General features: G+C 41.3%; 1 protein-coding gene across 21 annotated transcripts in view; it reads right to left on the reverse strand.

The window, feature by feature from the left end:
• Positions 1 to 26,052, reverse strand: part of foxp1b (forkhead box P1b) — a 146,678-nt gene that overhangs the window by 38,773 nt on the left and 81,853 nt on the right. For 19 of the 21 annotated variants that reach the window (XM_013269979.3, XM_025907475.1, XM_025907469.1 and 16 more), the window contains one exon: positions 13,791 to 13,916. In XM_013269979.3, coding sequence (XP_013125433.1) covers positions 13,791 to 13,916 — 126 coding nt within the window. Of the gene's footprint in view, positions 1 to 4,774; positions 5,015 to 5,781; positions 5,805 to 13,790; positions 13,917 to 26,052 lie in introns of those variants that run through there. The other 2 variants (XM_025907478.1, XM_019358619.2) reach the window with 2 other exon arrangements.

Raw genomic sequence — 26,052 nt, forward strand, 5'->3', positions numbered from 1 at the left:
ACCCGTACTGGGCTAATAACTGGAGGGATCCACTGAGCCCAGCTCTAATCTACTCCACCAATATGAGAGTGTGAAAAAGAGGACATTCTGAGGATGCCAGAAATAGCTGACGTTTATGAATTTCATGAAGGTGTGGTGCTCTCCAGGTGCCTCCCATACATAAACATTCAAACCTGGAACATTCTCACACAGCTGCAGAGTGACTGGAGGCAATATACTGTACCAGCACAGGCCTGCTGGCCAAACACACAGATGCAGACAAACACACACCCATGCACAGAACTGTGGCATGTTAACTGCCACAAGTACATACAGGCACACGTGCAGCCCATAATACTTTGTATATGAAGAGCAAAACCACATTTTCCACATGCACAAAAAGAAACATGCACTGCACATTGAGTATAAAAATGTCATACCATAAAAAAACATTTAAAAAGGAATTTAAATGTTAATACTTAACATGATAAAATTATTTAAAAAAATGTGTTTTCCTCAATTTGAAAAAACAAAAGATTATTAAAATATTCCTCTTGTTTACTGCACCACTTCTGAAAAAGCGCCAGCACACAGTACAGGAAACATTTGTCATAAAGGGACACCTACGGTGGGACAACGTCTGTCTGTGAGAAACTAACAAGAGAAGAGTGTAAAATGCGATAATCTAATGAGGGAACACACACCCCAGATCTGAAAACATTTTAGAGTCACTGATTCAGAGTTAATGAAGATCCCCCTCCTATCACAAGTCAGAGGTCAAAGCACGGCGAAGAGGAGTAAGGTGAATGAGGCTGCACGATAGCCCCTTTTTTCACACTAAGGCAATTAAGAGGAGCAGCAATGAGGGACGAGGAGGTGAATGTCAGTGAGCCCGACAAAGACGTTTCACTGAAAGATACGAAGACGCAGAAAAAAAGGGGGAGAAAGAAAGAAAAGCAGAGAGAATTATCAAATTTTCATTTGTATTCCCTGGGGTCGTGTTGTTTTGTGGGGGCATCAAATGGAATGGAGAAGTAAAAAAGAAATAACAGCCCTAGAGAAATCACAGAGGCTAGTCCGTTTGATGCTGTTGTTTTACCTTGGCCTGCTGTGGCGCAAGGAAACGACTTCCCATCCCGACTATGATCTCCTGCATGAAAATGTCGCCGAAATGAGGATTTCACGGGAGCTATTGTACTTAAGTGATGTGTGAACATAATTAGTCGTTGACAAGACTGGAAAGACTAATTCCACATTACCCATTCAGGTTGATTGAAATCTCTGGAGTGGAGAGAATTTCCCCTAAAAAATAGATTCACACCAATAGCCTTTCCCCCTAATAATAATTGTAACAACAACAATAATTATTATTATTGTAATAATAATAATAATGATGATAATAATAATAATACTAGTAATAATCATAATATCTTGATTTATATTTTGTTTGTGGTTGTCATTATTGGGAAAACAACACAATGTGAATTATGCAGCAGAATTTAAATGTAAAAAGAAGACACAAGTGCTAAATAATCCCAACATATGTTAGACCACCATAATTCCTTTCTTGTCATCCACAATCAAGCTGTTTTAAAAATATTTACAGCTCAGATAAACAGGATAATCACAGCCACATTCTGTCTCCATTTACCATGCACTATATCTTCTGGGTTCGGGGCGGAGATGTGTGAGGGGGAGCGAGACTCGAATTATTTGCAACAACTGTAAAAACAAAAGTTAAGATTGCGTTTTAATTAACTCGATGACTACAAACAAACAGGTTTTCGCCGGATCTCGACCCAGCATTGGGTTTAAACAAACAAACTGCACGGCAACGTGAGCAAGCTCTCGCCCCAGCAATAACAGCCGAGCTGCGACCTGGACGCCGTTTCCCACACTGGAGGGAGCCGCCACTGCAGGTGACCACCGCTGAGGGAGAGCACATAGGTCGCCCTCCCTCTTCCCCCTCAAACGCACACACTCGTGTCGCATCACCATCACACTTTGGAATTTAAAATGTTCACTTTTGTATTAAAAAAAAATGTGATTTGGATTTTATAAAAAAATGAAAATTGTTTTAAAATATTATATTAAAGGTGGTTCAAATAATTCTGATGCAATTTTCTGTTTCTTTTGCTTACAAAAAAATTAAAAGAAAGGAGCGTATCATACATTTTGGCGTGTGACTCACTGTCCTGTCATTCTTTCTGACCTTTTCAAGCCACACCTCCAAGTATGTATTTTACAAGGTATTTTGAGTTCTGAAACCAAGCTTACAAATTCTCGGTGAGTGATGTCCTACACACAACTGTTCGATGTTTGCACCTTTCCCGGAAACATCTTACGATCGCTGTTCGTATAAACTGTGCGCTCCGTGATCTTTAGTTCACCAGCTTTACACGGTTACGCAACGCTGCGTGTTTTCAGTTGCATTATTCGAGTCAGTTGAGATTTAATTAAGATCACAGCCTCTAAAATCCCTTTCAAATGAAAGTGTAGTCAAAAGACAATGGCTGACACATCCTCATACAGATTGTTTCTATTCTCTGCACACCAGCGAGGCAAAGCTAATCCTTGTTTCCATGACGGCAGACAAGAGGGACACAAATTATGTTGCTTCTTGACACTCTTAATGTTGTTTTTAAGTGAACAGCCAAATAATTAAATTATATAAATTATATTGAAATAAATTTTCACTGACAGCAGCATGTTTCTGGAATTAAGTAAAAACCAGTATATGGAAAAAAACCGAAGTGTTTCAGTCCCAATAATCCACCCTTATTTTCTAGGTGCAACATGACAATAGGCTCTCGTCCTTTAATACTTTAGAAATATATAGGCTGGGACTTAGATGAATGGTTAAAAAGACCTTCTGCCATAAAACACTCTACACCATGTAATCTCATCATTATCCTACCATCTCAACCTTTCGAAACACATGGCATCTCAAGTGTAATGTTAATCTTCACGTTTGAGATGCACATCCTCCAAGTAGCAATGAGCAAAAAAAAAAAAGAGGAAAAACGATTGCAAGCCTTTTTCAAGTAAAAACATATTTTAGTCGGGAAAGCCAGAGAATAACAGCAGAGAGCAGCTGGTGGCTCACTATATCACTGCTAAACTATTCCCCCGTCTCCTCTCTCTGTCTTGCCTGCCTGCTCCAGTACAAAGCAAAGACCGTCCCTGTAAAGGATATCCCAGTGAGCCGTGGGGCTCTGCAGGCTACCCCCGTGTGCCCCCCTCTCCGGGTACACAGCTAATATCTGGTTGCCTATGTCATGGTTTAGAAATGACAGGTGCTGGCAGCCCCTCGCCTTGACAGGCCACTGCACAAATAACGCCCCAGCCTGAAAGGGCTAATGCACTACTAATGAACAATAAATCAACTTTGATTACAAACTGTCAACCCAATCAGCTCGCACTCCAGCTCTCCCAAACTGCGAGTCTCGGCTGCACAGCTGCACAACATTACGACGAACACTGCCCTGTTTAGGCTTCGCTGTCCTGCTTCTCAACTGTCTAATAATCTGCTCCATCTCTCCTCCTGTCCACTTTCTTAGCTGTGAGAGCTGAAAGACTGTACCAAAGGGGAAAAAAAAGTTTCAGAAATGCTGAGAAATACAACAAAAACACTTCAAAAAAGGGAAAAAAACGCAAGTTCTTCTGTTGCTACATGAGCGCATTACTTAAATGACTGCAGTAAAAATACTTGAGGTCATTAAACAACAGAAAGTCAATAGCTGTCTTCTGTGTAAAACCTCAAAACTGTCAAGGAGGACTCAAACTTGACAGCAGAAAAATGGAGCAAATTGACCACAACTGTATTTTGCAATCCTTTTATTGCAAGTGCCGACACACACGCATAGGCCCGTACCAACATTCGCACACTAACTTTTCAGAAAGATATAAGCGATGACATTTGGAGTGACAGCGTGTCTCCAACGTGGTTTGTGGTGACGGTGTCAAATATAGAGCTGTGCCAGCCACTGTCTTAATTCACTGTGACACCATGAGGAGACTGAGGATTAGTCCAGGTCATAGCCTAAGAGCAAGCAAAGTCTGACCAGCACTCATTAACTCTGGGGAACAAGTCACAAAATACACAACTAGCAAAACATAATTTGGAGAAAACAAGTATTTGCATACCCTTAATTCAAGGATGTTAACAATGAAGCTTAACAAGTATTTTCTAAAAAAAAAAAAAAAAAATGAGCAAAATACAAAAACACACACAAATGAAAGTAAAAGAGCTGGCAAACCTGTCTCCTGTTTTTCCTAGAACTTTCCATAATTTGAACGTGTACAGTATCAGATCCTGCTTAACTGGTTAGCTCACTATCAGCAAAGTCAACAAAACTAAACAAACACTGTAAAGTGACAGTGAGAAACTTCATGTATGTGGTTAGGCAAGGCAGAGGAAACTGTTGCACAAGCTTACAGTAAAAAGCTAAATTCCTGAAAACAACTAACAGCACAGACAAACAGAGACATCATCTCCATACAGTCTTGCTTTGAAAGGCAACATATTTAGAGACAATAAATCTAACATACATGACTTTATATATTTCTCTTATCACAGCAAGCATGCAAACTGACAGCATCTTCGCAACAAAGTAAACCCTGGATAACTACCCATAGGAAGAAGCATCACAAAATTAACCAGCAACAATGACAGAACGTCAACAATGGACAGACAATAAAACTCCTTTTCTCCTTTTCCCTCTTCAAATTAAATTGTCAAGTTTTTTATACAAGAAAGCTGGCAAAATCACAGAAATCAATCATATTGACAAACCTGACAAACTCCATTTAGCTGGCAGGGTAAACAGAGTGCCGGGCCACGCGGTGTGGAGTGAAGCAGAGCGGAGAGTCGAGCAGCGAGGGGAAGAGAGAGAGGAAGGGAGAGAGAGAGCGAGTGTGAGTAAGTAAGAGAGAGAGAGAGGTAGGGGCGCGCAGGCTGGCAGGCAGAGAGGCTGAGAACAAGCGCTGCTGTGCTGTGGAGTCTCCAACCTTCCTCAGGATACAGACAGATTGCACGCACAAGGTTGCTCCCTGGCTGACAAGATACAAAACTATCCAATCAACCACGCCCTTCTCCACCAATCACAACCAGCCTTCTAAACATAATCAATTCAAATGGGGCCACACAATAGGAAGCCGCGGGCTGGGCTGCAGGTGAAACTGTGCCTTTGTGTGGGGGCCCTTTAAAAAAAAAAGCAAGAGAGAGAGAGGGAGAGGCAGAGAAAAAAAGGCACAGTTGACGGCTGTTAACCCTTTGACCCCTGCCGGGACTCGGGCCGTGCTATTGAAACAATGGGAACTTAAAGAAAAGAGGCCCTTTAATTAAACAACAGATAAGTAAACACAGCTATCCAGCGGAAAGAAAGAAAACTGGCCTTGCTATCAGCCTCTTTATTGTTCTGCTAAATGGAATTGTTTACAGTGCTGGAACAAAGGCACAACTCATTTTACATGCTGAAAACACTAAATGCACACAAACAATTCACAAGGCTTTGTAGCTATTTTCTTCCTTTAAAATTTCCCAAGAAAAACAAATTCTATTTTAGCCTAAAATAATATAATTATGAGATTAGGGTAGCTTTGTATTTTCTGTACTAATGCCAATCTTTTTATAGTTTGTACTTACAGAGTTTACTATAGGAATCAACCAGTAATAATATGCAAAACCAAGTTTGAGAGTATTCAGCCATAAAATCAACCACAGCAGCATACAAAAAATTTCAAACCAGTTTTTAAACACTTATCCCTCAATTTGGCCTCAGACAAGCTAAAACCACTTACATTAACAGCTAACATTACACCAGCTACCAGGCAATCCATCCAACTCCATCCCAATGAGAGCAATTAGCTGTCATGATATCATCACACTCTTTAACACCCGTGTGCACTCAGCAAGTGGAAAAGACAGAAGAAGAAAACAGGACCCTGCCACCTACTGGAGATCTTACTGAACTCCCAGGGAGAGACAGAAGGGCGAAAGCCCTGACTGCTGACAACCTATATGTTTTATCTTTCAATTGAACACATCTACTCTTGAACAATATTTATATACATTTAATTACATTCCACTTTGTAGCACATCTAAACATAAGAAAATGGAATGAGTTCTTAATCAGCCCCACTTCTGTAACAACATTAAAATCAGGGTTACTAAGTTGTGCAACCCACTTAAAAGAATTAGACAAAAGCACAAGGAAAGATTAACACCTCACTTTGTTAATTATCATGACAATAAACACAGAGCTGAGTAACAGAGCTCTAAAACACAGCTCATATCAACAGCTATAAACCCTTGGCCAAGGATGAAGGAATGTTCATGGGATACATTCCAGTCCGCAAACACACTGGTAAAATAAACAGAGCGCCTGCATAACAAGCCACTGCTCTCATCTGCTAATAACTAACAATGAGCTCTGCTAAGCTGGCCTGACCTATATAAATTATTGACTGGGACACCTCAAGTGTCAAAAGTGACAATTCCAATACATATCATAGTGAATAATTAAGTGGAAGAAAAGGGGCTTTTATTTTCTATCTGACACCCTCAAGACGCCTCACACAAAAAGACAGTGACATGCAGCCATGTGCTTGCAACTACACGCATGCGCACGCAAACACGCACAAAGTGGTTTAGGCTACGGCCACGCTATTCTCCCCCGGCACTCTCCCTGGGGTGGCATGTCGGCGTATTCTCAATAAAACACCTTCTTAGCAGTAATAGGCCACTGTTCTCATTTCAACGCTCCCAAAGGCCTCATGATAAATTTAGCAGACACACAGTTCAAGCTTCTCCTCTCACATACTGTCTTTCTAATCCATTGCCTCTGTGCCTGCGCCATGTAAAATAATTACACATATGTGTCGATGTGATACACACGCTATGTGGATTTTTTTTTTGTTCCTGTGCACACAGAAACATCAATATTCTTGAGCCTTGAACCCGTCCCTTGTGATAGTTTACCGAGAGTACTGAGCGATTGTGTTCATGACAGAGTGGATGACATTATAAAATACTCCCATTTCCTGCTCGAGTTAGAGTGAAAGTATGAGTTAATGTCTGGCCTGAGCTATGGCTGAAGATAACGACTCGGCTCCAATTACAAAGCCTTCCCAAAACACTAACGCAGCCAGTGAATAAGCTGCACCGGCATGCCAACCAGTGTCTTACTGCTGCTACATTAAGACGAGTAGAGAAATGGAGTGGAAGCGGAGAACAAATTCATTCTCATTGCTTTTCTTGAAAAGCGCTGGTGACCTGGACCATTGTCATGAGAAAACAAACACACCCTTTTTTTTCTCTCCTCTTGTGTGTTTGGAGTAAATCATTGTTTACTGGCATAGAGACTCAGCAGGGCAGGTGTGGGACCTATATAAATAACAGCTGCTCTATTTAATATAACCTACATAATATATTTTTTCCCTGTTATTTCCATTTCAAATGTTATTTCAAAAGTTTAAAAAGTACAAAGCTTTTAAGAAACAACTGTAAATCAAACAAAGTGTGTTTTCCGAGCTACAGCAAAACTTCACACTTTGCAAAGTTCAGAAAGAAGTGACATTTGATTTAAGGGGAAAAAAACTGTTATTTGGTGACCCACTCACTTGCACTGACGCCGCACGGGAGAGCGCTATGTCATTTCTGCAGCAGTAAAACAATAGCACAAACAACTTTTGAAGAGGTGGAGAGTTTCTATTCAGAGCCAAACCAAAACCGATCGTATCTTTTATTTATCGTGTTATTATTTTTTTCTACACTTCTGCACCCTTGTTCCTCTCTCGCATGAAACCCTTGCATATTGTTACTGTTTATTAAGCCGATCAAAGATAAAAGACAGCGAGCCTACCTTTAAATATCTGCACACTACTGAAGGAGTAAGTCACATTCTGAGCGAATGAGGTTATCGCCTGGAGCAGAGAGGACTTACAGCAAGTCACGCCTGACTCACCATGTTCCTCGTGGTGTATTATATATGGCTTTGGTTATTTACTTTTAATTTTGGCATTCAGGAGCACATTGTTTAGTCAGCACATGTGAAGTCTGTATTTGCAAAATATTTCCTGAGCTGATATGCCAGCTAGTATATAACGGAGCTTCCAGTGCGCACTAGTGTGGTTTTTCACTTAGTCAAAACAAAAACACTTTTGGGTTTGAGCAACATCGATTTAGGGAGGTGGGGGAATTTTTGTCTTGTCTTTTTTGGCGATTGATTCATCTTTGATTTAAAACGAAAACCATATTAATACAAAGAAACCCAGTTCTTTTTAATAAGCAATAACAATGATTCTGTGGTGGCTGCCGAGGTTAAAAGAACGTCACAAGTAAACCTAAAGCTGCAAATAAGTTCATGAGCAAAATTTGATATTTGGGTTCTGCTATGCACTAAAATAATGCATTATCATGGGTGATGAGCTATGCATAAAATTTACAGTTAGTTATACAGTTAGTTAAAATTTACAGTTAGTTATCAGTCAGATTTGAGTAGAAACCTGTCTGTCTGCCTGTGGGTGTCTCCTGTCATCGCTTTTTAAAGACTAAAGAGGAGTCTAATCACAAACTACATTACTTTGGCTTTTTCTGCACACTGGGTGTAGCTATATGGATAAAGCGGTTAAGCACAATTATGGTCTACTGTAAAACATCCAACACAAATATAAAATGCTCCAAATAAAGCCCTCATGTCGACCTGTATATCTGCATCACTCTTTTGCTGTCTAAGCAGTAACAGTTACTTTATTCGAGTCTTAACCAAAAGTGAAAATGGAATAAGAGAATTGCCAAGCTGTCAAAAGTGTGCATTGACACCCAAAGAGAAACTGCATTGTGAGCTGATGCTGACTTGACTGCACCTTGCATAGCTGTTAGTGTTTATAAATGCTATGGCTGACTGTGCACCCATCCATCCTTCTACCGCTCTCCAAAGGGCGTGTGAATCACTCCAAAAAAAACGACACGCATAACATCAAGACGTAGCGCCAGAGGATGACATAAAGATACAACAAATTTCAGGGGAAGTGTATATGTTTGTGTATCCGTGGGGATGACTGAGTGGGGTGGAGTGTTGCGAAGGCTGACTGCTTGAAGGGAAACATCAGGCCTCCAATGAATACAGAGGGTCCTGCAAAGAGCAGAGTGGCTCCCAGCTCTGTGACTGGAGTCAATTCGACAGTCATCAACTTGGCTGGGCGAGAGCTCCCACCGCCACCACCCCCCTCCCTCCCGCTTGGCTATGTGGAATCGGGACAGATGACTTCATTCTGACAGGATTATCCCAAACCTGGTTCTAATATATACAGTACACATAATACATTTTTACAATATGACAAGCAAAACAAGCAGCAAGAGAGACGGCCTATTCCCCGGGTTCCACCCGAGCACCGGTCTGGGCTTTGTGCTGATCTTTCCTGACAGTATGTATTACCTCAAAGCAATGCACCCATCAGAATGAGATTTCATTACAGAATCACCTTGAGACAACACCTAACTGAATAACACACTGCACTGTTGTTTGTTTAACCCAGATCAGAATCAACCAGCTACGATTTTATGAAGTGACTTTCTTGTGAATGGGCATATCTCTGCTAAAATGTTCAACTTAATGACTTCCCTAAGAATGACTCACTTTAGTAACAGCGGTGTGAAATCAGGCTACAAACGACATTATCAACGACTATTCCTTCTCTTGCTATGCTCAGCACCTCTTTTTTCTTCATATTTCTGGTCTAAAATGCTTCAAATGTATTTATATGTCACTCTAAACTAAATCTAAATGCACACAGAATCTTTTTTTCACATAATAACCGACCCATAACATGAATCTAGAGTCCTGCCTATTGTCACCTCGCCACTGGGCGATCGCTGCTGTGCCACTTTGGGCCACTGGCCGGCCGGACTGCGGAGGCACCTCGAAGTGCTGCCTCAGATCACCCTGCAGCACTGGCTGAGCTCCAGCTGACAGGCTTTGGCCTAGTGCTCTAATGACTTACAGATTGGAGCTCTGTGGTATACATGTGTCAGGACAATGCCATGGGCCTACTGCAAAAACAGTAGGAGAGGGAGGGAAAGCCGCCGGCTTCTCCCTGTCCTGTCAGACAGAGGCTTGGCCCCTGGATTGTGTCACATCACGCTTCCCCCCAACAGACCACAAATGAAGGATGTGAAAAGCAAATGCAGGGAGGAGGAGGGGCATTGGAGGGGAGCTCTCTAACTTAAAAGGCTTTCATCCTGTAAACTGAAAAGACATTATCTTTTGACCTGGAGATGCCCTCCGCGAGGCTGTACACTATGGTGTGAAAACAGAGTGAGCAAAGGAGAAAGAGAGAAAAGAAAAGGGAAAGAAGAGAGGATCGAGGCTTCAGCTGGTAATAGTGTAGATAAGGAAATTGTCTGGTTTTTAAACATTATCTGTAGTTTCTCTGTCTGAAGAATAACAAGTGATGCACCTTTGACATTATGAAAATGTTCAGTGAAATATTTATCAGTGAATTGTGAATAGTGTTTCTCATTTAAAATAGAAGGCCAACACATAATTACAATAAGTGCAAAAACTTTTAGGGTAGAAGATGATCTTTACTTTAATATGGACAACAAAGCTCTCAGTAAAGCAATCACTTTCCCTCTCCACAAGCAAACTACCTCTGCTAAAAGCCTGAATTGTTAACACGCTACATTATGCACCTGCCTCTCTTCAAAGCAGCTGTTCATGTATTCTCATTACAATCAGCGCAGACTGACAGAAATCACTCGCTGTCATTCAGCAGTAGACGCAGGGAACTTCAGCTGGATGCTGGCCATGTACCTCATCGTACAGAATGCTGATCTTAAACACAATCCTGGATGGGAAACAAGCATAATCTGGATATTACACTCATAGCAAAGACACCATATTGACACAACATCTCCTGCCCGGGTGCCACATAATCCCCTGTAGTAGGTGGATGCGTGCACAGGTTCCCTTGGAATGAGGTGTAGTTAACCAGCCGGTCTCGTGTGCATTGCCACAAACGAGCACCAATCCCCCTTCCCCCCACCTCGGTGCTGGTGGACTATCAGCGAGGGTCCGACAGTGTTGTTCCTAATTACCTATTTCTCCACTCCTGATCCTGCGGCTGGCATAATTAGTTACCTGGGGCTGCAATCCAATTTGAAGTGATGACAAGAAAGTGATCCATGAAAAAGTAATAAGTTAAATCCAATTTCAGCCTGCCTCTAATTAAATGCACATGGAACTAATGAGTCAAACCCTACCATTTCACTGATAATGGTAATTAGCGGGGTGGGAGTTGCCGGCTCTCGTCGTTGTGCCACTGTAGGTGTGAAGCGCAAAAGGTAAAAGCGGCATGGATTCTTTTAATTACATGTGTCATTCTGTCAATGTAATTTACTGGCTTTTTGACCAGTCAAGTATGTTTAGCTGCTTTCCAGCATGCATAGCAGCTGTTTGTATATCTAGCATGATTAAAAGGCCTCTAGGCTGCTGAGTATACAGCGCAGGCATCTTTATCCAGCGGCAGGGGTGGGCGGTGCAGGGGTGAGGGGGCTTCGGGGGCACCCCTGCTGAAGATATAAAACCAAAGAGCCATTTAATGCTGATCAAGGATTCTGAGGCTTGTTTGACTCATATTTTTTTTTCCCTTTAGTGCTCTGTGCAGGTCAGTTTTTTTTTTTCTGGATGTTTCATATATACAGTGCTTCATTATTTTTGACTTGAATGAATTGGAAAGTGAGTCACATCTCCAAATGAGTAAAAGTCTCTCTGCACATCTCCTCGTGCCTAATAGGAAGAACACTGAGATGAATGGAGTCTCGTCTGCAGATCAGGTGCTTTTATGAGGTGTCAGCTTACTACACAGTCCCATAATTGTTGGATCATGTCTTTTGATGACCCAGTCCAGCTCAACAGAGAATCATTATCCAGGCTGTGTGATGGAGATAGTGAATGTTCTGTGTGAAGGAGGCTCCTCTAAGCACAGGGTTTGTTCTTAAAAGAGAAAATGACTATCTGGTGTTTGAAAAAAAAATATGTTTGCGATATGGAACATAACAGAAACGCCACCATTCGAAAACTTTAAACCAAATGCAATGCACACTTGCACAGAATGGCCCAGTGATGTCTGCGCCTGAATACTTATCCTTGTGTGTGCACTGCTAGTGGTTGGGCTGGGTTTAATTAGCAGAATATGTAATTTGGAGATAAACAAACACTTGTCTGGACTTGTGGTTTTTTCATAATGGCAGTTTCAACTCAGCAAAATGTAGCATACGACATTAGAGAGCAGGCAATTTACAGCGTTAGTTAGATACTACAGTGAGCCTGAGCTCTCTTCACAAGAACTGGGCAGAAGAGGGGAGTAAGAGAGGGGGGGGCAGGGGGAAAGGGCCCGACTCTCTTTTCAATAGCTGAGTGACAGCTTGGCCAAGCTCTCTGTATACATTAATAAATTAGAATTTTAATTTTGTCTTTGTCTGCAGGAGATGGTTTAGTACTTTACTATGTACCAACAACTGGCTGTATGCTGGAATCTGCCGTTGTGGTCCCCTCTGTTGACCTCTGCAGCACAATTCCCTGGCAGGCTGGGGAAACTGTTTAGTTTGATCCTTTCAACTTATTTGAATCCTGACAAATATGCACACAACTGAAAGGTCATCACAGTCATATTTCATCCTCTGGAGCTATTCCGAAGACATCTGCACAACAAAGAGGCTTTTCCACAACCTGACATTAGACCTAGCTGCTACAATAGCTCATTAAAAAGGGCCCCCAATGGGATAGTAAGGGTATTAAATATTATATATATACACACAGAGAGAACAGGGCCTCCGTATTAATTACCAAATATGCCCTGAAGTCGTTTGCAATTTCACACTGACACAAACAACCGCTCCTTGTTCAAACAAAGATATACATCTCTGAGGCAAATGTTGCATCAGAAATACAGCACTGTCGATCTTAAAAGCAAGATGAAAAACAAAACAAAAAAAAGATTTTTTCCTGCTGTTTTTTTTCCCTTTGCATTACAAAGGCAGTTCAAATAAGTGTCCCACCACCTCTTTAACTCTTAATACCTTTGCATTCTCCCACCCCGCGCTCATGTCTCTCTGTTCCACCTTTAAACCTTCCGCCTGGAACACACACCCCACTTGTGGTCTGCTCTATAGCACCTCCTGCTGCCAGTGGTATAGACTAGCCTCTTCTTTTATTTCTGCTGTATGCATGTGTGTGATAAAAAGAAAGCAAGGAAAGAACAAAGCCAAACTCCCTTTAGCGGGAGGAATGGAGCTCTTTCTCTTCTAGCTTTTCCTCTGCCTCTTTTCCATACTTTCTCCTGCTTACAAACTTCCTAAACAAAATGCAGCCAATAAAGACAATCCTGTCTACTGTGGTAATCTCAAACAGTGATAATCCAGATAATACTGGATGAGCTCATGTGATCTCAACTGGCCACAATGAGATTTTTCTGTGTGTCTGGCCTCTAAACAGAACCCCTTTCTACATAGTGCTACCACCTCCAATGCTACCTGGATGACACAGGGTTGAGTGTGTGTGCCGCTAAATCACACATAATGCATGAGCATACATAACTGCAAATGTTGCACTGCCAATATTAATTTCCTGTTTGTGAACTTAGACTACTGCTGTACTTTTTCTCGCACACTGTGTTCTAGCAAGAGCTGCACAAGTTCACTTCAATTTTTTTTTTTTATTATTTGAATAACCACAAAGTTAAATAACCAAGCCATCAGATAACCCCGAGTTAATATATAAGAGAACATCTGAGAATGACAACAATACCTGCAGGCTTTGCTGCTTGTCGTTGGCTTTGGGGGATTTGCGACCAGTATTTTGCTGAGACTGCAGTTGCTGCGACTGGGATTGCTGCTGTTGCTGAAGAAGTATTTGCCGAGCCATTTGAAGAGCCTAGAAGAGAAATTAAAAAAGAAAAGTTACGTCCCCGGAGAACACTTTGATGCCTATTATCAGTGCAGACGTAACCCTTAGAGCAATATTCTCATTGCCCTATGAAAGACAACAAAAACCACAGACCTCCTTTCATGTTATCCTGTTCGGTGTCATAAAGCTAAGACTGGCATAAACAATGCTTAGATGTCAAAACAAATTCACAGACAGAGAAGACCAAAACAAGTCATGTTCGGCAATCCAGAAGAAATATTTATCTGTTGATAACTCACACTTACAGAAAACACAAATTGTCAAAGACACAAATCAGTTCTTTAGATCCTCCTTTAGCTCGGTCAAACTCCCCTTCAGAAAGCAAATAAAAGACTTTATGGAGGCCTCAAATATCTGTTAAAGGACACGGCCTTCTCAGTGGAAAACAAAATACAGTGCAGTCACATGTTTATTGCTCCAGCTACTCCCTTTTCCCTTACGATAAATAATCAAACATGCCATCCAGAGCAAACAAAGCTGGAGAAAGCTAGGGGGAAAAAAACACAGTGGTCTTGAAAACGGTCAGCGATACCAAGAAAAGCAAGCGTTGTGTTCCCACAGTGAGCTGGCCAGCCTCACACCTCCACCAGTAAACCATCTGGGTAAATAACTGGCCTCATTCTTTCCATGTTCCTCAGACGATTGCTCCCACAATTAAACAAACAGTTAGGGGGCGCATCCAAACTCATCTCATATACGGGCAACCTATTAGCTCTTCTGTCAATTTCTTGAGAAGTTTGGAAACTGCAAAAGTAAACGGTATAAGAGAGGGAGTAGAAAAACAGAAGAGAAAAACGTTATAGTCATGTGTGAAAAAGTGAGTGAAACTTGTGAAGGACTGTGTGAAAGTAAGATATCAAACAGGGAACGAGCAAACAGAAAGCTGTGTGTAGACAGAAGAAAAGACGTGCCAGTAAAGTCCTAATGCCAGACAAGTCAGACGGTACTTTAAGTCCGAAAGGGGAGAGACAGCTAGGGGTATGAAGAGACCAGCTGTGTGACCGTTTGTGTGTGGGCGTACGCGCTGACCCTCCCAAACACACGGCTGTCCAATGACATCATGAGTCATAAATATGACCGCAGGCAACAAAGAGGCCACACTGCTGGCATGTCACCGTGCTCGACTTTAAAGGAGAAAAATTCTCCTTCTCTCAGTCTATCTGTGTCCTTCTCTCACGTAAAGATAAATGAGACCAACATATCTCAGTCTGCATGCCTAATTGTTTTTTGCTTTGAAAATTGAGGAGGGGAACCCCCTCAAAACAATCACACTCATAAAGAGAGTGTCGAAATTCAAACTAAGAACAATGTGAGCAAGATTCACTCCCACACATGACGGCAATATTTACATTTTAGGCATCGACTTTTTTACTCCAAAGCAACTCACAATTGCAACTTCAAATCGCAAGGACGTGAACTTAATTGACACTCGGAGGAGATCGGAAAAATACAAATGAATAATAATATTGTTGTCTCTTCTTGTCACGCAGACTGTAAAAAAGGAAAATAAATATTAATAATATAGTGAGAATTGCCTTTTGGAATTCATAGAATCCCAAAGGCTTTTTGTTTGATCGGTTTATTAAAGATTATTTTATTTTTTTCCATCTTAAGATTTTAGTGGTTGAAAATTTTTTTTTTAAAATTATATATATATATATAAAAAGCTAAAAATCTGATATTTCACATCAATTTCCTATGCCAGTTACCAAAGACAAAAGCTTCTAAAACAATATTGATACCTTAAATATATTTAGGAAACGGTGGTGTTATCTTCAGTGTGGTAGCTCTCACAATCTCCAGGTTTTCTGTTAGCGCTACATACTTTAGGACTAGACATTCAAATGTGACTTCAACATGTACTTGCCCTGTAATACCGATATGTCATAAGGAAATTCAAAATGAAATTCAAAAAAAAAGAAAAAAAGCAGTAACAAAATCATTCACTACGCCCAAGGCGTGGTATTACGGGCACATTGAAGAATAAACAAAGTGTGCTGTTTTCTTTTTCCCTGTAACTGATGACACATGCAGTGAAATGTGTGTGTGGTGTGTGAGTCTGGGTTTACAACCGAGGGTGTTGGAACAAAGAGAGTTGAGTCAACAGGATATGATAGGAAGTTCAGACAGTAATGGATGAAAAGATACATTTCTGGGAAGTCTTTCCTCACTGTCATCAGTGTATAAAGAAAAGAAAAGCGCAGAAAGAAAAAGGTCTTTTAGGGAAAAGTAGATAAGACATTGTGACAATGAAAATAAAATCTTTATATTTTAGAATATAAATATATATTTATATTTGCTATAATGTTCAAAAAACTATTAACAACTCCATTATCTTACTCAGTGCATTCCATGCATGCCAAATTAACCCAAGGCTGTTTAGTTGTGTGTATCATACATAAATAGTAATAATATGACTATTATGACTGCATTAAGGTAATGCCTCAGCTTAAAGCAAAGGAGTCACAGGCAGTTTAAACAATAACAGCATTCTGCCACATTGCATGAAACGAGAAAATTACGAACACAGCCTTCCACTTTTCACGTCAACAGCTTCATCAAATTATACTTCCAATTAAAGTAAGGGCAATAATTATGTGATCGTGCCCTTGAAAACACAGTCAATGATCATCTTGACATAGGCAAATTAACTGAAATCATATTGCAGCCCGACAGCAAATACGTCGGCGTAATGAGAATCTTACTTTTGACGGTCAGAGCTGCAACAACAGTAAACACATGTTGGCATAAAGAGACTAAAAGGTGAGCAAGCTGAGAACCTGTGTTGTGAGGTCAGCCTCGGGGTTAGGAATGTTGTTTTCAGCTCTGTATTTTAGAAAACCTGCTGGAGGTGGCATGTCTTTGAGAGGCCTAATACTGGGTTTAAAAAAATGTATTGTGTACCGTCATTGCAATGTTTACACACCACCAACTCCTCTGTTTCAGAGGTCTCTTTCCCTTCCCCTCCACCTCTGGAGTTTATCTTCTTTTGATCTCACATTCAAAGGAACTGGATGCATCATACACATGCACATGTAAGAGCTGCCCCAGACAAAATGCGATAAACTGGAAACTAGCACGCAGACTCTGAATCATGGTGAAGTGAAACAGCTATCTTATTTTGTCGATAAGGCCTAAATGAGTGAGCTAAAAAAAGTGTTTAGGCTAGTTCTCTCTTTTGTAAAAACAAGAGAGAAAAATTCTGAAATAATGTTGTTATATTTTTGGTTTTATAAACAAGACATGACTTCATTTATGGTGTACAGCTGTTAAGCAGCGAAAGAATCCCTGCTTGTCTTTGCCACACAACAATAAAGCGAACATCTTTGGACTTTGGATCTTAAAGACGTCACTCTGATCAACAGTTCATACTACCGCCCATTGATTTTGATTCCGTGATGACGAGGATTTGTTATTCTTTAATGTGGAAACTAATTTAGTAACCATTTTATCTTACAGGTGAAGTTCAGCTGGTTTTGTGGATTGAACCATGACATATGTGTGACTTAAAACTTGTACTCTGACAAACAACTGATAAACAACAACCCTGAAGGGGAATCAACACACAAAGTCACTAACAGCGATATGGTGACAAGAGATCACAGATAGTCAATGACTGAGTAACTTCAAGCACAATCATGGTTAGCAGCTGAAAGACGACAAGTCCCGAGTTAAACTTTTCTAAACTAATTAAAAAATCTATTTTATACTTACACTTGAAGAGTCCATTATATGTAGAGTTTGCTTTTTAATGCCTATTGGCTACTTTGTAAAAAGAAGAATATGCCAAGCAATATTCACTTCAGTCACTTCTGAAGTGAATATCCAAAACTTGTCACAAGCAAAGCAGACTACATGTTGTATTGTTGGCTACAATAGCACGCAAATGTCTTCATGACCTCCAGCCATCAGAGTTAGTGAAGACTACTGATGGCAAGTTCACTAAAACAACAGGAAAATTCTCAAAGGTTGTAAGTTATCCAACTAATGTGGCGAATGTTGCCACTGGTTGTGATGACATCTCCACAGGCCACAGCTATACTGTAAAATACATGTATTTTTACTCAATTGTATATAGCATTTGTACTCTATTTTTATCTCATTGTATATTTTATTCTATTTTATTCTACTGTATATAGTATTTTATTTTATTCTATTCTGTACAGTTGTGTACTGTATTTATTCTTATTTTATTTTATTCTAATTTTTGCTTCATAACTTTTGCACTGTCCACTTCCTGCTGTGACAAAACAAATTTCCCACGTGTGGGACTAATAAAGGTTATCTTATCTTATCTTATCTTATCTTATCTTATCTTATTGGTATTATAAAATTGAGGGCATTTTACAATTGATCTAAAACCAGTAAACAAGGACCTGTGTATTACTGAGCTTTTATTTGTATATTTGTACTATGGTCTAATGCAGGGGTGTCCAACTCCAGGCCTTACCAGGCCTCTGGAGAACTTCATCACATGTTGAAGAGGTCATTTAGCCTTTCAAATCAGGTGTGTTGGATCAAGGACACATCTAAAACCTGCAGGACACCAGGCCTTGAGGCCTGGAGTTGGGCACCCCTGGTCTAATGTAATGCAATCTGAATCCAAAATCTTAAATCTTAAAACATAGTTTCATTAAGGCTGTAGACTGTGGCGATTAACATGGCTCATGCCTTGGTGGTGGAATAAATGATCACAGTGTAATTTTGGGATGTGCAGTGCCTTTGTATGAAAGTGTTAATATAAGGTCTGAATTTTCAGCATGGCACAAGCGGGCAAAATGCACTGTGAGTGGTCAGTGAACTAGAAAAGAACTATATAAATGCCATTTCGAGTCTGCACTGCACACAGCCACATAAGATTATGACTGCAAATATCACTCGTATGTCTTTGCTCACTATGAAACCAGAAATGTTATATATCCCATGTATGTAAAGAGAAAAAACTGAGGGGAAAACAGTGTGTATGTTGAATCAGTTTCTGCTTAAACAAACAAGACTACAGTAGTCCTATTATAATCTCAAACTGAGGTTCTTTGTGAGGTGAGCTTGTTATGGGAATAAGGACACAACTGCAAAGACAGACGCCTACATTCACAAACCAAACATACATTCATTGTTTGTGAGTTAACATGAAGACAAATACACACACACAAACCGTAAAGGGATTGAACCCTCTAGGTGCTTTTGATTAGAAAACACCCTCCAGCACATAACAACATTTTATCAGCAACAAAGACATTGCAATTTGGTATCCTTGTCATTTGAAATCCTCTTTTATTTTCCACATTTCAAATGTGTTCAAAGTTCACATCCTCTTCCCCATGTTAACACAACTTCCTCAATAAACAACAGGCGTTTTATCTGCATCTACTTTCACAGCATATTAGTGAATAGAGGCAGGAGCGTCTCTCATGTCCCTGGGCTATCATGCTGTGATAAGGGAACTGCTAAGTACTGGATGTCTTTATGTGCAGTCTGCACATGTGGATTATTTACAGGCTTTGGGGTTTCCTGCTGCTAAAGCCAGCTCTGGGTGTCTTACAAATCCCAGCTCAGAGCATTGCCACACAGTCAAGTCTGCTCTCTGTTGAATCCCTTGCTGCACCTTTTCCCACTACAAACAAAACCCAGACATAATTCAGACAGGTTTCTCTGTTTCCTCTTTATACAACTTTAATGCAACATTCAAATGGTGCACAAACAACCCCAAATTAAGGAACGGATTACATCAATCACTTAAGTTGCGTTAGAGGTGATGGATGCATCATAGTCAAATTAAGTCCAATGGCTGTCAAGTAGACAAGAAGCCTGGTAAAAGTATAAAAAATAGATATGATCTGAATAAATGTTGAGGAAAAACTATTCAAGGTGTGTCCATTAAGAATCTGACAGTGGAAAATGACAGGAAAGTGTTGTTTGTTCAGGCCAATCAAAAGAAAGACCTTTCTATTGCTCTATATATGTTGGGCTCCTCTCTCCATGGCTGGGGAAGACCTTGAACGTGAAATGGTTTCAAGCAGATTGCCCCTAATTGCTAGAAGATGTGCAAGCAGGTGTAACCAGATCCCTGCGGCCACTCAAGAAAAAAAAAAAAGGAGAAAGAACGAGATGTGCATCTGTTTGTGTGCTTCTGCACTTGTGTGAGCGCAGCAGTATATTTACTGAGCGGCCACGTTTCGCCAGGCTTTATTAGGCAGGAGAGCTCGGCTCAGAGACAGGCAGTAACAACACGACTAATAGGTTAGCTCTTAATGTAGTCCAGCTCAGAAGACACTGGGCCCTCTGGTCCCGCTCCGCACCCTCTGCGGGGCTTCAACACCAGCGGCCTAAATGTCAAGGTTATCTGCTTGACTTTCTGACTGGTTGCGCATCTCAACTCACCTGACATTTATCACTTCTGCTGTTTTCTTTTCAAAGACGAGGCCCTCTGCTTCTCGGCGGTAACCAAGCCAAGAGGCCAGCATCATCTCTCGCCAGCTTTCCCAAGCAAGTCGCTGGCAGATTTCCTGAAATAATCTTCTTCTACGGGCTACTGAAGAATCCAACGGTATCCAGTCAGTTCATAAACTGTAAGGGCTGTTGCAGCTCGTGGCAACAAATTTTGCAAAGTCGTGAGTCTAACCGATCCTATATTACTGATAACTATTGAGTTAGATAAGCATTGACAATGCAAACAAACTGAAATTGAATTCACTTGGAATACTTGTCATTTTAATTGAAATGCACGTGGGGTGATTTTTTTTAAACATGTAAGCGGCTAAGCAGTGAGGATCATGTCTATTTATATTAATTGCATTTTTTCCCCTTTCTCTTTTTCCTCAGTAATACAGACGTTTATCTGCAATGCAAAGCAGGGAAAGTCTGGTTTCCCAGTAAGTATATAATTAATGCCATTTCCAAAAAGCCACTCCACATGGAAAACAGGCCCTGATGCTCAAACCTTGCGCATTACGGGGCTCTCGCAACAACACTCTCCAGTCTGTGTTTAGATTTCCAAACTAATTCATGTAGAATACATAAATAAATCAACGTTTTATACCCACTTCAAACCATTAGATTCCCTTCCTTCGCTGCACTTTTCAACTAATCTATTAATATTTATGACAACACTAAACATTTTGAATATCCACGTTTAAACAATAAGGCAGTGCGTGCACTTACATAAGACTAAATCCGACTTCAATAAAAACCCCATTTTGTTTATCCAACACACCTCCCCCTGGAACCCCCCCCCCTCTCTCTCCATAACAGGTAATACAGTGCCTGGAAAATATTTTCTGAGCAAAAAGGAATAAAAAAAGAATGACTAAGAAAAACATGACTAAAGCAAAGTTATTAACTGTGAGTGAAGATAGGAGAGAGGGGGGCTGTGAAGCAGGACTGATGATGGAGGGAGTGGAGTGAAAAAAAAGGCTGTGGGGGGGGTGACAGATGGAGGAAGAGAAGAGTGAGAAGCTGGAGGGGGGTATGGGAGATAGAAAGAGAGGGAAAGAAGAGAATGTAAGAGAGAGGAGGCAGAGGTTGCAGGAGGTGCAGAGGGAAGGGTAAACAGTGCCCCAACCAGGCAGTTCGGGCACTTGGAGCCTGGTACAGAGGGGGTCACCTCACCCTCCCCCTACTCTCCCTAACCCGGCGAGGTCAGCTAAGCTATGCAGGCCTGACAGCTTCCGTTTGCTGTGTGCTCTGCATTTGTTTGGATTCCCCAGCCTTGCTTAGCCAGCAGCTTAACAACAGATGGCTAAAGAAGGCCTCTATTCAGAGAGGTCTGAATCAGAAAATCACACCAAGAAAAGCACACAAGCTGGAGACAAAACACATAGACACACCGCAAGCACGCACATGCAAATTACATGGATTGTCAGAGTTGCACATGTTGCAAACGGGAGAAGAGTAAATAAGGTTTTTGCTCGCAGCAAACAGTTATTTTGCCGCCACAAAACACACGCAAAGACTCAATGTGGAGACATATGCAACAACAACAAGTGACCGCATATACATGCACAGTGTTGTCTGATTATACCAAACAACTTCCTGGAATGATTCAATAACTGAACAGATCTCAGTGAAAGCATTTCTGTCCCCTGCCATTATTAAACGAATACCGCGTTTATTACAGCTTTAGTGTGGTGTAAACTCATAAACACCCTCCCAGAGTACAAGAGCAACTGTCAACTAAATATTGTTTCTCTCATGAGTCGCTCTTCCACCTCAATTACGCCTTTCAACTTCACAGGCTCAGTATGATAAAGTGGCAGTAAAAATCATTCACATTAATACACCATTGTGCATCTGCTGCTAAAGGTAATTAAAGAAGTAAATGACTCATAAGAATAGACATATTAGCTGCAAAATGAAAGGCAACTGGGCTGCCTCATGAAAATATGTACCATTAAGATACTGCATTTTCATATTGAGGTAATCAGCTCCACTAGCCTGATGCTGATTTAATCCACTCCAGTGGAAAGTCTATCAGCGCACAGCCGCGTGTCACAGTCTCTGTTATGTGTACCCACCAAGAGCTCGGCATTCTACTTCAGCACTGACTGCCAATGGCTTTTCCAAAGGAGTGAGGTCACACATGGGGACATCAGTCGGAGGAAGAGCCTGTGCTTAGGTGTCATTTAGGAGCAGATGGAGGGAAACAGAGAAGGAGTAGGAGAGTGAGAAGTCGATATCATCAAAGTAAAAAGAGTAAAGAAAAAGAGAAGGCAAAAGCGCAAACGACCTGGGAACAATGCAACGGGCAGATCTCAGCACTTCCTCTCCCCCTGACCTTAGCTTTGTGTTCTGAGCATATGATGCCTCAGGATGCCCACCACTGAATCGGCAATAATATCCTCCGAGTTGATAAAGTGAGAGGAAAAGAGCAGAGGCGTGCCAACTGTGCTGGGTACTTTAGATGGACTGTTAGAAAACACACACTCCTGCCGATTGCATCTTTGTTGGAAGTGTTGCATCACTTTGTAGCAAGGAGTGTTGTGCTTGGGAAAATGGGTGCTTCCAAAACCCAGCGTGAGACCTAGAATACTGTGAGCAGATTTTATCATGCGCGAATGATATTGTTTAGAATGGGAAGCTCTATCTGCCCTGGTCTCATAGACGGAGGACTCACCATTATCGATACACTCGAGACTTGCGAGATACGACCAGTAAAACCCCTAAATCTTCCAATTTAGTTGTGGTGAATATAGATGAATGTATTCTGCACACAACTACAAGAAGGAGTTTGAGGAAGGGAAGAATGATCAGGCAGTTGCTACAGTCATGGAAGGTCACAGCGCTCGGGGCCTGAACCGACGGCCCGTGCTGTCTGCTGACCACTCTGTGGTCCCGAGACCACGAGGCATGTTGATTAACTCAGAATAGATGCAAAAGCAACTCATGTAGATGAATAATCCCACTAATCAGTAAAGCAGACAACAAGCGTGACACTCCCTAAAGCAAATTTTTAACTCTTCCCTTGAAGATGGATTGGAAATGTCAAGTGGCCAAAGAGCAGGCGAACATCCTGTTGATTTGATTAAGAAACTAGAACTACAATCTGTCTTCTTGAAGTAAATAAGCTTTTATGTATCTTGCTTTAAACAACCATACTACAGCCTTTATAGTATTTCTCTAGTTTCTGACTGTACATGTTTTCCCACTGGCACTCACTGCCTTGAACTGCTCTGACCTGAGACCTAACACATCATGAGCTGCCGAGGGAGAATTCCCAGTGTGTGTGTGTGTTGAACGAAAGTTCCTCCGAAGGAGAAGATTTTCTATAAATCACAGGCCAGTCCAATTGGCTATGGATTTAGTTGCAGCGGGGAGAGACAGCTCCCTGGGAATAGCAGTGTCTCTGTTGAAGTCATTCCAAGATGGGTAATATGATCCTATGCCGCCAGGAATAAAGGAAGGGAAGAGAAAAGCAGGAAAAAAAATCTGATTGCCCCGGCCATAAAGAGGAGTAATCTCCAGCAGTGTCCAGACACATCACCCGTCACACTGGACTGTAATGTATTTCAGTCTCACAGGCAGATGATGTGACACATGGTGAGCCTCACTTTTTTTGGTGGTTTTCTCTTATTCTAGAAATTATTAACCTTCATTGACTTGGTGGGAAGATATGGAAGGTAAATGGAATGAAAGAAACAAAAGTTTTGCCAGTTCTGGTGCCTCACTCTCTCGTCTTGGTAGACTCCTTGCTGATGAACACCGAACAGCCACATCATTAATACCGCTACCAAGTGCAGTGAAGCGTTAATCAGCCTGTTAGAATACAATGCTATGCTGGGAAACCATAAGCTGTTACTCATGTGGTTGTCACTTTGACATGTACCACTCACCTTAACGCTGTTGCCAACCAAACAGCATTTTCCCTCATGGCTGGAGCCTACCCCAGAAGAATAATGTGCTGTAGGCGGCTGCCATCAGGAACAGCTTGAGGAACATGACAAAGAAAAATCAAGGCATGAACCGAGCCTCTACACTCAACAGATCCCAAACTGATTGAGCGTCTGCGGGATGAGCTGGAACAAAACTGATTCACCGAGGCCCGCCCGCGTTAACCACAGGACCTAAAAGTATCTGCCTGCAACCTTCCAATGTAAACTAGCTGATTAATGAACCTGGAGGTCATACAACTATACTGAAACCCAGTAGAGCTATCTATCCAGAACTGAGAGAAAACAACTGACAATTCTTCAGGGCCGAGCATTTAAACCAGGACATTACTGAATGTTTGGTGCTATTTCAAAAGTTGGCAAGCTCTACAGCACCAACATTTCTTTCTTTTCTTTTTCTTTGCTTAATTAAATGAGGGCTTAGGGTTTCCTTCACCTTTAAGGTAACAACTAACCTCTACAAAGTGCATCTACAAATCTTAGATGCACTTGTGTATCACTAAAGATAAGACCGATCACCCATGCTGGCCAATGGAGCTTCTAGCATCACACAAACTGTGAAAAATATGTTCCCAGCTCACAACTCTGGTTTACAAATTCTCTTTCATTTGATCCTTTTTTGGAGTGTTTATGGACTAACAAGTCATTTCATTGCTTTCAGTGTAAGCACTTTCCTCAACCATCTTAAACTTAATTAACATGCAGAGCGCAATGTGGTGACAGAATTGGTCGCCCTCAATCTGCCTGAGCCACCTTCAGCCTTAGGCGCTGAAACCTGCAGGCTGCTGGCTTCAATAAATGTCGCAAGAGAAGATGATCACAACTCAAATTAAGTTATGCACTAAGCTTGAAGGGCTTACATAAACATGTGATGGAAATATTAAACAAAGTCAAACTGAGGAAACAGACGAGGAGAAAAACTATGGGTTTAAAAAAAAGGCTCTTGATGCAACTGGAGCATCATTTGAATTAGTGCAATTGGGTGAATAATTTTTGCCAGATGTTGGATTTTCATTGATGAGTGAGCATTGCATATATACAATAAATCACTAGCCTCCTGTTTTTCAGAGAGAGCTACTTAGTAGTGGCTGGCATACATAAGAAGTAAAATGCAGGAGGCAGAAGTAGCCAAAACAACAAGCACTGCAGGAACCAAGGGCATGTGGGCTATAGAGCTGCTGGGGTGGTGGGCGGGGGGATGACAGACTGCTGTTCAACTCCATTAGCTGCTATGTGAGAGGGGTGCATCTAGCAGCACACGACCTGTGAAGAATCTTAGATCTCACTCTATCTTGGAATGGGGACTGCCGCATTAATTCTAGGAAACTGTAATCTCTCAAGCAAATCAAATTACTCTCATTAAGCGCAAGAAGAAAACTGCCTCTGTAATAAGTATGTATAAAAAGTATTTATTACCAATAATCACCTCTTTAATATGAGCTAGCTTACAATGGCTTTATTTTTGCTGATTAAGTTTAAAAATGGGGTAACAAGGAAGGGCACATGCTCACGGACACATACACAGGACATTCAGACACACGCGCGCACACACAAACACGCTTCCAAACATGCACACTAATACACAGCTCATGGAGTTTATGAGAGCAGTTGCTACAGTGATTAAAGGGGAGGGTAGAGGGATACAGTGCTTGAGGGCCTTGGAGAGGACATGCCTCACCTAGTCATAAAAACACACCTCTGTCTTTAAGCCAGCGCCA

The sequence above is a fragment of the Oreochromis niloticus genome, linkage group LG5 (genome assembly GCF_001858045.2).
Source record: "Oreochromis niloticus isolate F11D_XX linkage group LG5, O_niloticus_UMD_NMBU, whole genome shotgun sequence".
Classification (NCBI taxonomy): Eukaryota; Metazoa; Chordata; class Actinopteri; order Cichliformes; family Cichlidae; genus Oreochromis; species Oreochromis niloticus.